General features: G+C 35.5%; 1 protein-coding gene across 1 annotated transcript; it reads left to right on the top strand.

Annotated features, from left to right (window-relative positions):
- Positions 1-3,345: 3,345 nt before the first annotated feature.
- LOC123547710 (uncharacterized) lies at positions 3,346-17,717 on the top strand. Its single transcript, XM_045334972.2, has 3 exons — positions 3,346-3,772; positions 11,668-11,871; positions 14,725-17,717. The coding sequence occupies exons 1-3, from the start codon at positions 3,394-3,396 to the stop codon at positions 15,390-15,392; spliced, it is 1,251 nt and encodes a 416-aa protein (XP_045190907.2). The 5' UTR covers positions 3,346-3,393; the 3' UTR covers positions 15,393-17,717.
- Positions 17,718-17,960: the final 243 nt, after the last annotated feature.

The following is a 17,960-nucleotide window of genomic DNA, read 5'->3' as shown; positions in this document are numbered from 1 at the left end:
CCAACAGCATTTTTTGTCTATATTGGTTGGTTCAACGTTGGGCCAACTCTGTTTCTTTGTTGGCCTAAGATGGATACCAACGCTATCCCAACGATTACGAAATTGAAAAAAGTCTAAAACTAGCATAATTTAATACATGTTTTATTTTCAAATAGTTGTGATTTTGTTAACATTTAACAAAAAGAAACCTTACATTTATTTAAAGTTTGTTTGCAATTTTCCTGAAGAAATATAACAGAATATTTCATCACTACAACATGTAAAATATTGATTCCAGTCTTTTATAAATCTAAATATTTTTCTTTTTTCAGTCACTGATTAAATCCTACTAAAGTGAATTACTGTCTGTATATTAACTCATTATATATCCAAGTTCTGTTTGTTTGTTTTCTTTTCTCTCTGAAGTTGCAGCTTTTTATATTTTTATTTTTTCCTGTGCACGACAGTGCTAGGCACTCCATTATTACTCTCTTGAACAGAACCCTGTAAAAAAAAAAATCATAATGTTGATTAAACCATCTACGTCAAATTGATAATAATAACTAAAGAAATGCACATCAACCTCTGGACATAAACTTGCGTAAAATGTATGAAATTATTTTTTGTCTGTATTTAACCGAGAAAAATGTGTTATAATTAAGGAGGTAGGTTACCTTGTTACCAGGGTAAATTCAAATTAGTTTAACCGCAGCAATTTTTTGTATTTCGTGTAATTTAATGTTTTGACTGCTACAATCTCAATTTCTTTTATCTCTGGCCCTTCAAGTTCAGTTTTTATACAGGTTTGAAGAATATAACCCTCAAAAGGTATTTTATATAGAAAGAAGAAGGAAAATACGTATATTTAACAGTTTTCAGTGCATTTTGGTTTCATTGATATCCGTAGAGGTCTGCATAATTAATAATTTTACTAGTATGCGCGTTAACTTTCTAATATAAGCTTAAAATATATATGTCGCGGGGCTCGTGTTTCCATGGTAACGCATTTTCTCTCATTTTTAAACAATTATGTATGAAAACGGGTTTTTCGACGGCTTCAGTGTCATTCTGTTAATGACCAACATGGAATATTTGGGTAATATTATTAGCAAAATACCAAGCACTTTACATGGTACCCTATTTTTCTTAAAGTTTAAAGTAACCATGGCAACAGGGATGTTTAAAATAGCTTATATTTTGTTTTTTATCATAATTTCTTACAAAAAATATTAAATAAGATAATCTTTCTTGTCAATGTAGCTTTAAAACATTTTAATTCTAACGTAAGTAATATTTTCGTGTTATTTGCATTTATTTAAACAAATTTCACAGCTTAAAATACTTACAGCAGTGCCCCTCGTCTGACATTTTTTATGGAAAAATCGTTCTGCATGCTGCTATTATTATTATGGATATTGTTGGAATGAAAATAAAATGCCGAAGCTGTGTTCCTTAAATAGACCAGTGTCAACGCTTTTGAATTTTGCATTTAGATATATAGGTCACGGGCTTCGTTTCCATAGTAACATCAATTTAATTCAAGAAACCACAATTTTCCAGTGAAATTTGAACAATTTTAGAGCTTAGTTGTAATATATAAGTAAAAAATTATCAATGGAAACTGAAAAATGGGTATTACAAATCAAACTGTCTAATTTTTATTTGAAAATGGCCGTATTAAGTAACCTTTCATCCAGCTATATTCCCAATAACATTGATTACCATCATCCATTTTCTTTCATTCCGCATAACATTTCAATATATTAACTATATAAAAGAAGCAGAATATTGATTATTATTCAACGCGAAAGACAAATAAAAAATATTTCAGTAAATCATGGCTGTTTAAAAATAGTTCAAATAAAGAAAATACACAGAATTACGTACTTTCAAAATAAAAGCTATTAATTTTGCGCGGTAACTGACACGTTACGTCATGACATCAATGACGTCATTTTAAAGCAACAATGTTTTAAAGCGTTTCTGCGGCAATTTATCAATTATTTCTGCATTATTAAACCATAAAGCATCAGATCGAAGACAGGTTCATGATTTGTTTTCAGAAGAATGAATATACAAACACATTTAGTTTGTCGTAAACGTCGTCGTAAATCGTCACGTTTGCTTCCGGTTGGGCATGCGCACATACAAATATGAAGGTCACCTACCTCCTTAATGAGAATATGAGTTTTATTTACAGAATTTAATACTCAACACAAGTGCCATCCGCCAGCTTTAGATATAAGTATTTAACATATGTTCAAGTCACATGGATATAACATGCATACAGGATATAAAAAGAAATTCTCTATAAGATTCCACAACTTTATCAAAAAATATTTTTTTAAAAAACTTCTACTTACAGTTTATAGCTGGAAGACCGGGTTTTTGTTAAATCTAGACCTATCACATGTATAATAGTTTCCTTTACTTCACATGTCTATAAAGCTAGAAATCTGGCCTAGAGAGTAAAATTAACCACATTTTCTGGGATTTCTTACATAACTCGGGTTAACGAGAGTTCATGTTCTGGAATATTCAACAGATTTATTGTAAACATTTTATGATTGTATAAAATTAGATATTTGTTATAGAGTTAGTAGTTTGTTTTTATTGTTTTGTTTTTTTCAATACTTTTTTCACAATTTTTCCAAGGTAGTAGATTTGAAATAGTTTAAAATATCATTACGGCTGCAGTTAAGTTTTAAGTTTAATTAGCCCAAATTTATGTAACTACGAATTCGTGAAGAAAAGTGTTTAATTATTAATTAAATATTGCATGTTACACCTACACAACGTGTATACCTGTGGGGGCTTGTGATAAAACAGTGACCTGTAAAATATACAATGATATTATTACTACTAATGGGCCGACGTTGGGCCAACGATGTTTTCTCTGTATAAGTCTTTGCCTGAAAATCAATATCGGGCCAGTGCAGAGATATCTGTGACTGAAATTTAAAGTTGGTTCAACGTTGGCCCAACAGCTGTATTTACAATACTTATTAGTCATTGTTGGGCCAACAGTGGCCCAACAACGATTATCCTTCGACGGTTTTCCGTCGTTGGCCCAATAACTTCATGTTTACAGGGATACAGGTCGTCCAGGTCATGCATAACATTTGGCGGTAAGTGAAGTTCATTTACAAGGAATATTGTTCATCTACGACTCTACTGGTAATTCTAAGACATCAAAATAACATATATTTCGAAGTAAATAGTTTCCTAGAACGTTCAGAAACGTGGTCCGGGTCGTCCTAAGACGTGGTCCGAGTTGTCCCCAACGTGGTCCTAGTTGTTCCTAATATGGTCCGGGTTGTCCATTGTCCGGGATGTCCCTAATTCTTGCCGGTTACCTCCCTTACGCATTCGTACGCCATTTGTATCCAGAAAGTTTGTTGCCACCAAACGCTGATGGAAAAGCCACATTCAGATCCAGCTCAGTACTTGAAGGATTTCTTATTTAAAGAGAAAAACCAGGGACTATTATCCCTGTTGAGGAAAGTGAGGGACGAGATTGGAGGTGGCCTTGCACGATCAAATGTTTTCTTCGTTCGTGTGAAAGCATCAAATGCCAATTCTCGTGTTTGTTTCAGAAAAGCTACAATTGATGCTGAAGTACATCGAAATAATTCTAATTTAAAGATCATCGCACCATTTGCTATATTTTTTATACGTGGCTATGCCACACTGGCAGGGTTTTTGGACGAAAGGAATCCGACTGCACCACAGAATGTAGCCGAATGTCAGGCCCTTCAGGATTTGTTGCAGTTTCTTCTTGCAAACATCAGTGGTATGTGTATTCTGTATGGTTAACTAGTTTCTGAACTTAAACAGTTTCCTATTACAGACATCCAGAAAGTAGTCGGTCCGACGGACATGACCTCAAAATCTTGATGCGGTCCACCATTCTTGTTGACCGGCATATATGGTATCTAGTGTTTCCTGCAGGCCTTTTTAACATGGCGCAGCGCCATGCCCCGTTTGAAGTGCCGCCAAGCTGCCCTTCAAACCGCCCGTTTGCGCCACGTGCCCTTTTATTCTATGAAGCTTGTATATTTATCTTGACAAGTGCCCTTTCAAAAACCATGCAGTCTGGAAAGCCAATGTCCGCGGGCCATGTTCCGTGTATTGTATCGTCAATTAGCGGCTGTGATCAACAGGTCGACACGTGAGTGCATCAACCGTGAATGACCCTGATTAAGAACTGACAGGATTATGCAATCAATTACTGTTTTATGATAGTTTAATTGGGAACAGTAGATGAAAATTTGTTTGTTTTTAGCACGTCGACGGTGAAGCAACCTGTAGCCTTTTTACGGAAGATATGATTGAAACGGTCAATTAAACGATAATTATTTTAAAAGGTTGTAATCATTTAAAATGTAGATTGATTATCGCACATTTTCGATGCGCTAATTAGGCCTTTAAAAATAAAATATTGAAGGTTTGCCGATCGCCGACCAACCCATGAAAATTGACCAGACTCAAAATATTTTATATCGATTTTATCTACAAGATTTATCTTATTCCTTTACGGATATCATTTATAAAAATAATAAGATAAACGTTTAAGCTTTAGAATAATACCAAATTCATTAAAATCGACCAATGTCTTGATTTGTAATATTACGAAGCACATTCATGACGCGCCGATGCAGAAGTCGTCGCCATCTTGAAAATTTGAAAACGTACATTGGTATGAAAATAACCGATAACTTAGCGATTTAGTTCTAAAAACTGATCGAGATTTAAATGAATAAACTAAAAATGCAAGGCCCTAGTTTTGTTTTCGTAAATAATTTGTTAAAATGATTTTATAAGGCCGAAATTTAAGATGAAAGTGCACAGCCGCATGCGTCAAGCAAGCCGAAATTTTGAGTTATTACTCGCAATGAACCATTGGTATTCACATTTATGTTTATATTACTGAATAATGTGTGATTAGACGAAAAAAAACAACAGATTCATAGTCAGTCACTGTATGTATCGCAAAAACATCTGAGCAACGGGGGAGTGATAAAAATAGTGGCAGACGATCTAATCTAGCAAATTTCACAGCATATACTTTTTACATCGCATTCTACTATCGTTTTCGCATGCCCAAAACACTAGCAAAATATAACTTTCCGACTCGACCTGTCGTCTAAATCTTACTGGCAAGGAAGAACAATGGGTTTAATCAGCAATATAGGTACAAAGTCATTGCAGGGTTTTTTTTCAGCTGTTTTTATAGCCGTTATCGGCTATATTCCCAATGCCAAAAAGTATGTATTTTTCCCAAAATGAAGGCAAAAATTTCCAATCAAAAAAATTTCATCAAAATTGCACAAAAAATGACCAAATTATGGACAATTTTGTAATGGAAGTAGGTTAAAGAGGTTCTACAATGTGAAACAAGTGTATGAGAAAGTGCATAAACACATCCTTACTATATCCTATTGGACTAAATATTTCCCAATTTGGAACATTTACGCGTCAAAATTCCCAATTTTAGGGGTATAGGCTATGTTCCCAAATTAGCCAGAAAAAAACCTGCATTGATTACATGTAGATTTGACGAACTGCATATTCTCTTAACGTAAATCAGTGGTGAAATGATATGATTGACAAAATAAAGTTGCGCACTGATAGTTGTTCAATAAAACTTGTTGCTTATTAATTATCACCTGAAATCTGTCTCTGAAAATGCAAGCTAACACTTCATGAGGGTAACAGAATAAGAATGTTTGAAAGTATGAATCATCAGTGTCATCTTTAAACAAAAGAAAGGAAAGCACTTTCACAACATGCCATGGTAGGCATTATAAAGAATACTACAAAATATCTATCCCATATCTGAGATATGAAAGATTCTCAAATTCAATGAGAAAATAGTATGTAAAATGACGCCGACAAGCGTTCTTGGACGAATGCCCTTTCAATGCCAAACTGCGCGTTAAAAATGCCCCTTTTCAAGGGAAGCACCATGCCCCTTTAAGAGTCTGCAGGAAACACTAGGTATCCCGAGAACTGCAACATCTTGGACAAAATGGCGTCATTAAAAAAATACCGGTGCAGAATCAAAAAATTAATGAATAAACACGCCTGCCAACCAGAAAGCAAAAATAAGTACGAAATGAAGAGGTTGTCGGGTTCTATCGTAATATAAATGATAAATGGCAAAGGTTTGTGCCTAGCTTGTAAAACAGCATGTTAAAATGGTAGTTTACTGAGGCTTTTTTGGTTCTGCATTACAAGTATATTTTTGGTCCGGTTGATTGTTGTTTGGTACGACAGATTTCAAGACATTGCTGGACCGAATGTCCAGCCATTTTTCCCAACTTTCCGGAAGTTTCCTTTTACCTGTTAGCATCACAAACACTTTGGACTAGGTGTCAGCTGATCTCAAAATTAGCTTTTAAAAGAACTTCAGAAGGCAATGGCTAGCCAACCTGCAGAGTCTGTTCCCTAGACAACAAACTTATTTGTCCAGAATCGGTTCTTTAGCCAAAGCACATGCAAAGGCTAAGGAACCTTCCTTGAGTTTCAATGCATACTTAAACTTAAACAATTCCCACGTGGTTAATTTTATCAACAAACCTGATCATCAGAAGGCTTCATATGTATCAATGGAATTAACACCTAGCTAGAGTGCATTGCAAAACTTCTCCAGAAAGTAATTTTGAATTTTTAAACCAAATAGAATATATTAGTCATTTCTACAGTTATATTTTTATGTCATATCATAAAAATGTTTTAAAGAAATAGGGAATTACTAATTACAGACATACAGTGATAAATATTATTTCAAATAGCTTATCATTTTTAGCTCGACTATTCGAAGAATAGTCTAGCTATTCTACTCACCCTGGCGTCGGCGTCGGCGTCACACCTTGGTTAAGTTTTTGCATGCAAGTACATACAGCTATCATTTAAAGGCATATAGCTTTGAAACTTATTTATTCTTTTTCTAGGTCAATTACCAACCTCACTGGGTCAAGTTCCATAACTCTAACATGTATTTTGAGCAAATTATGCCCCCTTTTGGACTTAGAAAATTCTGGTTAAAGTTTTACATGCAAGTTACTATCTCCAAAACTAATGCAGATATTGAATTGAAACTTCACATGTGTCTTCGGGGTTATAAAACTAGTTGATAGCACCAAGTCCCATAACTCTGACCTTTATTTTGGCCAAATTATGCCCCCTTTTGGACTTAGAAAATTCTGGTTAAAGTTTTGCGTGCAAGTACATACAGCTATTACTTAAAGGCATATAGATTTAAAACTTATTTTTTCTTTTTCTAGATCAATTACCTACCTCACTGGGTCAAGTCCCATAACTCTGACATGTATTTTGGCCAAATTATGCCCCCTTTTGGACTTAGAAAATTCTGGTTAAAGTTTTACATGCAAGTTACTATCTCCAAAACTAATGCAGATATTGAATTGAAACTTCACATGTGTCTTCGGGGTTATAAAACTAGTTGATAGCACCAAGTTCCATAACTCTGACCTTTATTTTGGCCAAATTATGCCCCCTTTTTGACTTAGAAAATTCTGGTTAAAGTTTTGCGTGCAAGTACATACAGCTATTACTAAAAGGCATATAGATTTGAAACTTATTTTTTCTTTTTCTAGATCAATTACCTACCTCACCGGGTCAAGTCCCATAACTCTGACATGTATTTTGGCCAAATTATGCCCCCATTTGGACTTAGAAAATCCTGGTTAAAGTTTTACATGCAAGTAACTATCTCCAAAACTACTACAGATATTAAATTGAAACTTCACATGTGTCTTTGGGGTTATAAAACTAGTTGATAGCACCAAGTCCTATAACTCTGACATGTATTTTGGGCAAATTATGCCCCCTTTTTGACTTAGAAAATCCTGGTTAAAGTTTTGCGTGCAAGTACATACAGCTATTACCAAAAGGCATATAGCTTTGAAACTTATTTATTCTTTTTCTAGGTCAATTACCAACCTCACTGGGTCAAGTTCCATAACTCTTAACATGTATTTTGAGCAAATTATGCCCCCTTTTGGACTTAGAAAATTCTGGTTAAAGTTTTACTTGCAAGTTACTATCCCCAAAACTAATGCAGATATTGAATTGAAACTTAATATGTTTCTTCGGGGTTATAAAACTAGTTGATAGCACCAAGTCCCATAACTCTGATATGTATTTTGGTCAAATTATGTCCCCTTTCGAACTTAAAACTCTTTTGATATTTAACATTTTGGGTAATAATTTCCTGCTTCTGTGACAATATTTCGAATAGCCGAGCTTGGCTGTCTTACGGACAGCTCTTGTTATTAGTCCTTATCACAGCAGCACTTGCTAATTTGTGTGTATTTGTTCTGCATCCCAGACTTAAATAATTTATTATTTCTACATTTATTGCTAGGTTATCTCAATTAATGGACCAGTCAGCAGTGACAGAATTTTAGTTAAATGAATGTTTGATTTTGAGTTTCATTGTTAAATTTACATAAACAAGATTAAAAATCAGGAATGCTAGTCTTGACTCAATTTTTCATAGGATTGATACTGATATGGATGCACAGTATGGATAATAATAGTTTTTAACCATCAAAACATGCAAACTAGTTCAAATTTCTTCTTCAACTGACCATTGTTTACATTTGCCTGTGAATCATTTAAAGTGAGCTTTTTTTAGCTAACAGACAGCCTGGAGTAGCGTTGTTATTTGATAGGCTCCTCCTTCAAAACTTACTGCCAGGGTAGTAAAAGTTGGGGCTTTAAGCCAAATTATAGGATTGATTATAGACCGCGTTTTCACTTTTTAGCTCACCTGTCACAAAGTGACAAGGTGAGCTTTTGTGATCGTGCGGTGTCCGTCGTCCGTCGTCCGTCCGTGCGTCCGTGCGTCCGTCCGTAAACTTTTGCTTGTGACCACTCTAGAGGTCACATTTTTCATGGGATCTTTATGAAAGTTGGTCAGAATGTTCATCTTGATGATATCTAGGTCAAGTTCGAAACTGGGTCACGTGCCATCAAAAACTAGGTCAGTAGGTCTAAAAATAGAAAAACCTTGTGACCTCTCTAGAGGCCATATATTTCACAAGAACTTCATGAAAATTGGTCAGAATGTTCACCTTGATGATATCTAGGTCAGGTTCGAAGCTGGGTCACGTTCCATCAAAAACTAGGTCAGTAGGTCTAAAAATAGAAAAACCTTGTGACCTCTCTAGAGGCCATATATTTCACAAGATCTTCATGAAAATTGGTCAGAATGTTCACCTTGATGATATCTAGGTCAAGTTCGAAAGTGGGTCACGTGCCGTCAAAAACTAGGTCAGTAGGTCAAATAATAGAAAAACCTTGTGACCTCTCTAAAGGCCATATTTTTCATGGGATCTGTATGAAAGTTGGTCTGAATGTTCATCTTGATGATATCTAGGTCAAGTTCGAAACTGGGTCACCTGCGGTCAAAAACTAGGTCAGTAGGACTAAAAATAGAAAAACCTTGTGACCTCTCTAGAGGCCATATATTTCATGAGATCTTCATGAAAATTGGTCAGAATGTTCATCTTGATGATATCTAGGTCAAGTTCGAAAGTGGGTCACGTGCCTTCAAAAACTAGGTCAGTAGGTCAAATAATAGAAAAACCTTGTGACCTCTCTAGAGGCCATATTTTTCATGGGATCTGTATGAAAGTTGGTCAGAATGTTCATCTTGATGATATCTAGGTCAAGTTCGAAAGTGGGTCACGTGCCGTCAAAAACTAGGTCAGTAGGTCAAATAATAGAAAAACCTTGTGACCTCTCTAGAGGCCATATATTTCACAAGATCTTCATGAAAATTGGTCTGAATGTTCATCTTGATGATATCTAGGTCAAGTTCGAAACTGGGTCACGTTCCATCAAAAACTAGGTCAGTAGGTCTAAAAATAGAAAAACCTTGTGACCTCTCTAGAGGCCATATATTTCACAAGATCTTCATGAAAATTGGTCAGAATGTTCACCTTGATGATATTTAAGTCAAGTTCGAAACTGGGTCACGTGCCATCAAAAACTAGGTCAGTAGGTCAAATAATAGAAAAACCTTGTGACCTCTCTAAAGGCCATATTTTTCATGGGATCTGTATGAAAGTTGGTCTGAATGTTCATCTTGATGATATCTAGGTCAAGTTCGAAACTGGGTCACCTGCGGTCAAAAACTAGGTCAGTAGGGCTAAAAATAGAAAAACCTTGTGACCTCTCTAGAGGCCATATATTTCATGAGATCTTCATGAAAATTGGTCAGAATGTTCATCTTGATGATATCTAGGTCAAGTTCGAAAGTGGGTCACATGCCATCAAAAACTAGGTCAGTAGGTCAAATAATAGAAAAACCTTGTGACCTCTCTAGAGGCCATATTTTTCATGGGATCTGTATGAAAGTTGGTCAGAATGTTCATCTTGATGATATCTAGGTCAAGTTCGAAAGTGGGTCACGTGCCGTCAAAAACTAGGTCAGTAGGTCAAATAATAGAAAGACCTTGTGACCTCTCTAAAGGCCATATTTTTCATGGGATCTGTATGAAAATTGGTCTGAATGATCATCTTGATGATATCTAGGTCAAGTTCGAAACAGGGTCATGTGCGGTCAAAAACTAGGTCAGTAGGTCTAAAAATAGAAAAACCTTGTGACCTCTCTAGGGGCCATACTTGTGAATGGATCTCCATAAAAATTGGTCAGAATGTTCACCTTGATGATATCTAGGTCAAGTTTGAAACTGGGTCATGTGCCGTAAAAAACTAGGTCAGTAGGTCAAATAATAAAAAAAACCTTGTGACCTATCTAGAGGCCATACTTTTCATGGGATCTGTATGAAAGTTGGTCTGAATGTTCATCTTGATGATATCTAGGTCAAGTTTGAAACTGGGTCAACTGCTGTCAAAAACTAGGTCAGTAGGTCTAAAATTATTAAAATCTTTTGACCTCTCTAGAGGCCATATTTTTCAATGGATCTTCATGAAAATTGATCTGAATATTCACCTTGATGATATCTAGGTCAGTTTCGAAACTGGGTCACGTGCGGTCAAAAACTAGGCCAGTAGGTATAAAAATAGAAAAACCTTGTGACCTCTCTAGAGGCCATATTTTTCATGAGATCTTCATGAAAATTAGTGAGAATGTTCACCTTGATGATATCTATGTAAAGTTTAAAAACAGGGTCACGTACCGTCGAAAACTAGGTCAATAGGTCAAATAATAGAAAAACCTTGTGACCTCTCTAGAGACCATATTTTTCAATGGATCTTCATGAAAATTGGTCAGAATTTTTATCTTGATAATATCTAGGTCAAGTTCAAAACTGGGTCACATGAGCTCAAAAACTAGGTCACTATGTCAAATAATAGAAAAAACGACGTCATACTCAAAACTGGGTCATGTGGGAAGAGGTGAGCGATTCAGGACCATCATGGTCCTCTTGTTATAATATCCGCAAGTCCTCTTCATTTACCCACGTTTCCAATGTTTCTACAAAATATCATTGGCAATGGCTGTTTTCCATTCTGGTATGATATAAAATATTGTGACTAAGTATAGAATCGTTGTCGGCTCAGCATGCAAAGCCGAAAAGATAGCGCACAATATATAGTGATTTTTAAGTTTCATGTTTGAAATTTTTGAATTCTCTGCATCTTAGACAGATTGCTAATTTGCTAAGTAAATACTGTTTCTACTTTCAGAGCAGTCAGTTCTTACAGAGAATATAAAGGCTAAAAGTGCGGGAGAATTGGAGGCAGCATTAGCAGTTAGAGTTGCACAGCATTTATTTGTACCCCTAGCACCACATAAAACCTTTAGGATTGATTCCTATCCTGGCCTGGAATTGACAGGATGTTGTTCAGGTGAACATCCAATGAATGGGGATAGGGGAGATACATCCTTTGGTAGGTAACATTTGCTTTTTAGGTGACATGTTTTTAGCTTATTGTGATTGCTAGATGTCCGTCTGTCTTCTCACTTCCACACTTCTTGTCTGTGCAATAGAGGCCAGCAATTTTGACCCAGTCTTTATGAAATTTCTTACAGATATTTCTCTTGATCAAATCTAGGTCAAGTTCGTACGGGTCATCTGGAAAAACATTCATTGTATGGCGCTAGAGATCACATTTTTGACTGCAGCTTATGAAATTTCATCAGAATGTTTGTCTTAAGAAAATCTTTGTCAAGTTCGTATTTGGGTCATCTGGAATCAAAAAATAGGTCACATGAACAAATAGAAAAAAAACACACTTGTCTTTGTGATACAGGCCACAATTTTATTTTGATGTTGATTAAATTTGATAGAATGTTTGTCTTGATGATATCTAGGTCAGTGTGGGTCATCTGGGGTCAAAAACTAGGTCACCGGAATACTAGGAAAACCTTGTCTGTGCTCTAGAGGCAACATTTTTAACTGCAGTTTCATAAAATTTGATCGGAATGTTTGTCTTGATGAAATCTAGGTCAAGAGCTAGGTCAGTTGGCCAATTGTAGAAGAACCTTAATACATCTTGATGAGGTTATCTACTTGTGTGTTGAAAAAGAGAGAAGGAAAAATACATGATTTACATCTACAGTGTACTGCCCAACAATCAACTCTGGTTATGACTGGGAGGTGCAGGAAATGGAAACATTTAGTTTATAATGCTTGTATTGCAGTTTCCTCATTTGTATGGCATCACTAGAGAGCTTACAATTACGATGAAAGAAACGTTCCATCTAAAAAGTAAAGAGTTCCATCATAAATCATTAAAATGTAATAGTTAATTTGAATGATTTTAACTGACATTTTTGCATCTTAACAACAAACGGTCTGTTATATTTTTATAAATCCCTGAAAATTCTGTACATTTTCCCATCAAAAAACCCCCAGAAAATCGCTTTAACTTTTTGCCTTAGATAGCATGCCAGTGGCTTTATATTTTAAGTCATGAGACTTGGTCAGAATATTGTTTTGATGATCAGTCCAGTTTAAAATTGGGTCATGTGATGTAAAAATCTGTACTGTTGGCGTCATGTAGTATTAAACAAAAACTTTTAAAGACCATAGAAGCCAATTTATTACTGGGTAATCATGACATTTCTAGCCCACCTGAGCATTGCAGTGGTATACTGTAATCACAATAAGTCTGAAACAAAGAAATACTTCACACAAATGCAGAGGTCATTGAGAGGAAGTGCTGTACCCAAGAACTATAACTAGCTGACCTCATTTTTGAATTAGCTCCCTTCATTATAAATAGGTCATTATTTGGTCAAATCACAAGGACTGCGTTTTGGGCGAAGTTGAGCGATAACATCACCTTAAAATATTTTACTTCGCCATTCCCGCTCATAAAAGCTAAGTTCCAGTTGCCCTAAAATTGGATGAAAGATAAACATTTGGCAATAAAGTGCGCCGAGATTATACGTACCGCTTATGTAAAGTCTGTAAACACAATATGCAATACACAGAATTGTCAATGGGAGGCTTTAGCGCAGTGATATATTTAAAATGTCTGTCCAGACCCTAGGTCCAAAACTATGACAGGGATTGATTTGATACTTAACATATTGATACAGATCAGTGAGAGAATGTGCGTTGTCAAAGAACCATAACTGTAGTTGATCTGATTTTTGAATTATCTCCCCTTTTGTGAAAAAAAGCTTGTCCAGAGCATAACTTGAAAATATATGAGGGATTAACGTAATACTTTACGTATTGATAGAAAGCAATGAGGGGAAGTACAGTGTCAAAGAATAATAACTCTAGCTAACCCTAATTTGAATTATCTCTCTTTATGTATGAAAACTTGTCCAATGTATTTTTTGAAAAGTATATAAATGGTTGACCCAATACTTTACACATTTATAAAGGTCAGTAAGGGAAAGTGCAGTAACAAGGGAAAATAACTCTAGCTGACCTTATTTTTAATTAACTCCCATTGTGTTAAAAAGTTTTTTCAGAGCATCTCTCCATAACCGTAAGAGATACTTTCTTCATACTTTAAATTCTTATAGAAGATATTGAGGAGAAGTGCAGTACATATTATATGAACAATAACTCTAGCTTACCATATTTTATATTATCGTCCTTATTTATAAAAGGTTGTCTGGAAAATAACTTGAAAACTATTTAAAGGATTGACTTTATACTTAACACGTTTGTTAGCATCTTTGGGAAGAAGTGCAGTAGCTAAGAACCATAACTCTATATGACCCTATCTTTGAATTAACTCTCTTTTTATATATTTGCTTCGGGGAATATCCATCGGTGTTATTGATTACCTTGTTAGGAATGAAATTTACCCTAGTTTCAAAAAGTGAGATTTTTTTCTTTGAAATATAGTTAGTGTCGCCTTGCCAAATGTGCCCGTTTTCTTTATTTATGATTAACACTAAATAAGTTACATTTATTTTTGGAAGCATTGCATGAGTGTGAAGTATTTGTTTGGTCTTTGTGGCACCGTCATTGAAATGGTCATTAGGGTTTACCATAACAGTTGTAGGATAGCCCTTTATCACTCACAATGTACTCAGGTGAGCGATAAAGGGCCACCACAGTCCTCTTGTTTTAATAATACATTTATATTGAAGAATGCCAGTTATTAGACTGTGCTGTCAAGACAGATCTTGTTTTCTTGAGCTTTATCATTTAGTTAAGTAAACATTGGTTAACTTTGATCGGCGATATATGACCATTTTGTGTCGATTCGCCGTAAAACCCAACTCACTCACTCACTGGTTAACTTTGCTTACAGCTTCAGTTTGTTTTTCAGGTTGCCGCAAGGGCTGGCATGGCCGTGCTGATATCTTAATAGGTGATGAAATACCAGTAACTGTTGTAGAAACAGGAGGAGATGTAGGAGATCCAGGAGGAGATGTAGGGGATCGCGATTGTGTTTCTTTGTGTTCAGATTCATCAGCTGAAATAAAAAAAGGTGAAAATTTCACGCCAAGTAGCTTATCACAAATAACAGCACAGACAATAGTTTATTCATTTATACAAAAAGGGAAGAACCCAGAATCAGTTAATTCAGTGGTTCCTGGAATAGGGATTTGTTCAAAGAAGTTGATTATAAGTATGTATGATTGTGTAGATGATATTCTAGTATCGACTGGACCTATTGATCTTCATGCGCAACTTGGTAGCTACTGTAATTTGAACCTTAGAGCTATCATAATACTCTGGTTAGCATTAAACCATGATTTGTTTGGTAATAAAACTCCGAAGCAATATACAAAATATACTGCTGACTTTCACAAAGTGCTGAGTCCAGGACAGCTTGAGGCATATATGAATGAATCAGAGCAGCCTTTCAATGAACGGTTAGATGAGAATTATCCTGATAAGTATTTTAACGACTTGAGTGAGGAGGCTTCTTGTTATTTTGATGATATACTTCAACATATGACATCAACATTTCCATCTGTTTCCCTGAAATAGTTACAGTTGTGTAACCTTTCCTAAAGGTAGTCAATTGACTTTGAATCTATAATTATGATTATGTTTCCTTCCCAAGATCTGAGCTGGGATGACTTACAGTTTGTTATTTCACTTATTTAAGCTACTGGTATCTTGTATGCAGACTAGCCTTTGGTTTGTTTCACATGCACATTTTCTACAAAATCAATAGGCTGGGGAATCTCACAATTCTGTGTTCAAGCACACTGTAAACTGTGTTTTAAACAAGTGAAATAAATCACAAATTCATTATTCTACTTAGGTAGAATTCTGATATTTCTGCTAACCTGAAGAGTGTTAACATATGCATCAGATGATGTGACTTTAAGTTTAACCAAATGTGTTGCAAATGTGTTGCATACATCAGCAAAGAGACTAAGCAGGATTTTCAGTGGTTCACCTATCCATAGGGGATCACTTTCCCTGAAAAAGGATTTCATTTTCAATGTCTGTTTTCATTATTGAGGAGCCATCGGCTTAGTTCTCCAATTTGTTCAAACCATCTGTGTCCAGTATGATAACTGATAAGTCTATGGAAGGACAAATCTGTCTAACCCCACAATACAGCTCATTATTCTATATCTATTTTATTTATCCAATCGTGAATGTTTATTTGCAACACGTGACCGTAAATATATTACCGTATTGGACGCACGTGCGTACCAAAAACCTGTATTTTTAGCTCAAGGTGAGCTTTTGTGATCGCCCTGTGTCCATCGTCCGTCGTCAACAATTTGACTGTTAACACTCTAGAGGTCACAATTTTGGCCCAATCTTAATGAAGCTTGTTCAGAATGTTACCCTCAATAAAATCTTGGACGAGTTCGATATTGGGTCATCTGGGATCAAAAACTAGGTCACCAGGTCAAATCAAAGGAAAAGCTTGTTAACACTCTAGAGGTCACAATTTTGGTCCAATCTTAATTAAACTTGGTCAGAATGTTACTCTCGATAAAATCTTGGACGAGTTCGATATTAGGTCATCTGGGGTCAAAAACTAGGTCACAAGGTCAAATCTAAGGAAAAGCTTGTTAACACTCTAGAGGCTACATTTATGACTGTATCTTCATGAAACTTGGTCAGAATGTTGACCTTGGTGATCTTTAGGTCAGGTTCGAATCTGGGTCATGTTGGGTCAAAAACTAGGTCACCAGATCAAATCAAAGGAAAAGCTTGTTAACACTCTAGAGGCCACATTTTTGACTGTATCTTCATGAAGCTTGGTAAGAATGTTAATCTTGAAGATCTTTAGGTCTGGGTCAGGTGGGGTAAAAAACTAGGTCACCAGGTCAAATCAAAGGTAAAGCTTGTTAACACTCTAGAGACCTAATTTTAAGTTTGAAACCCATGGGAATTGATCAGAATGTTCGTCTTGATGACCTCTAGGTCAGGTTCGAATCTGGGTCATGTGGGGTCAAAAACTAGGTTACCAGGTCAAATCAAAGGTAAAGCTTGTTAACAATCTAGAGGTCGAATTTATGACTGTATCTTCATGAAACTTGGTCAGAATGTTAATCTTGATGATCGTTAGGCCAAATTGGAACCTGGGTCATGTTGGGTCAAAAACTAGGTAACCAGGTCAAATCAAAGGAAAAGCTAGTGAACACTCTAGAAACCACATTTATGACCATTTCTTTATGAAACTTGGTCAGAATGTTAATCTTAATGATTTTAAGGTTAAGATCCAATCTGGGTCAGATGGGGTCAAAAACTAGGACGCCAGGTCAAATCAAAAGTAAAGCTTGTTAACAATCTAGAGGCCACATTTATGACTATATCTTCATGAAACTTGGTCAGAATGTTAATCTTGATGATCTTTAGGTCAAGTTTGAATCTGGGTCATGTGGGGTCAAAAACTGGATCGCTAGGTCAAAGTAAAGGAAAATCTAGTTAACACTCTAGAGGCCACATGTATGACCATATCTTAATGAAACTTGGTCAGAATGTTAATCTTGATGATCTTTAGGTCAGTAGGTCAGGTGAGCGATACAGGGCCTTCATGGCCCTCTTGTTTCCGTATTTGGACGGTTCAACAGTCCCATGTTAAACATACGATAAAGGCCAAAAGGCGTGAACATTTTCCAAATGTGAAGCGGGTGATGTAGGCACTCTATGTACACAGTTTAATTATGCGTCTTGAAATCAGAAAAGGTAGAAATACAATATTCAGTGAATCATTTTTAATTTTAACTGAAATAAAATAGATATAGAATAAAAAGGTTATTTAACATTGTACTGTACAATATGAGATATATTTGGACTCATACCCAGCCTAGCGGCTTGTCCAATATGGTTTTCTCAGCTGGGTACTCATCCAAATATATCTCCGTATTGTACAGAACAATGTTAAATAACCTAATATTGTGTTATGTCTGTCAATATATATATATATATATATATATATATATATATATATATATATATATATATATATTAGTATGTTTGTATATGTATAATTACTTTTTACATTCTTTTTATTAGTCCCCTACTGGTTGAAAACCAGTTTCGGGGACTATAGGAATGCGCTTTTCCGTCATTCCGTCCTTCCGT

Source organism: Mercenaria mercenaria, chromosome 9 (genome assembly GCF_021730395.1).
Source record: "Mercenaria mercenaria strain notata chromosome 9, MADL_Memer_1, whole genome shotgun sequence".
NCBI classification, from domain to species: Eukaryota; Metazoa; Mollusca; class Bivalvia; order Venerida; family Veneridae; genus Mercenaria; species Mercenaria mercenaria.
Note: the sequence above shows the minus strand (reverse complement) of the source record. Positions and strands in the feature narration are given on the sequence as shown.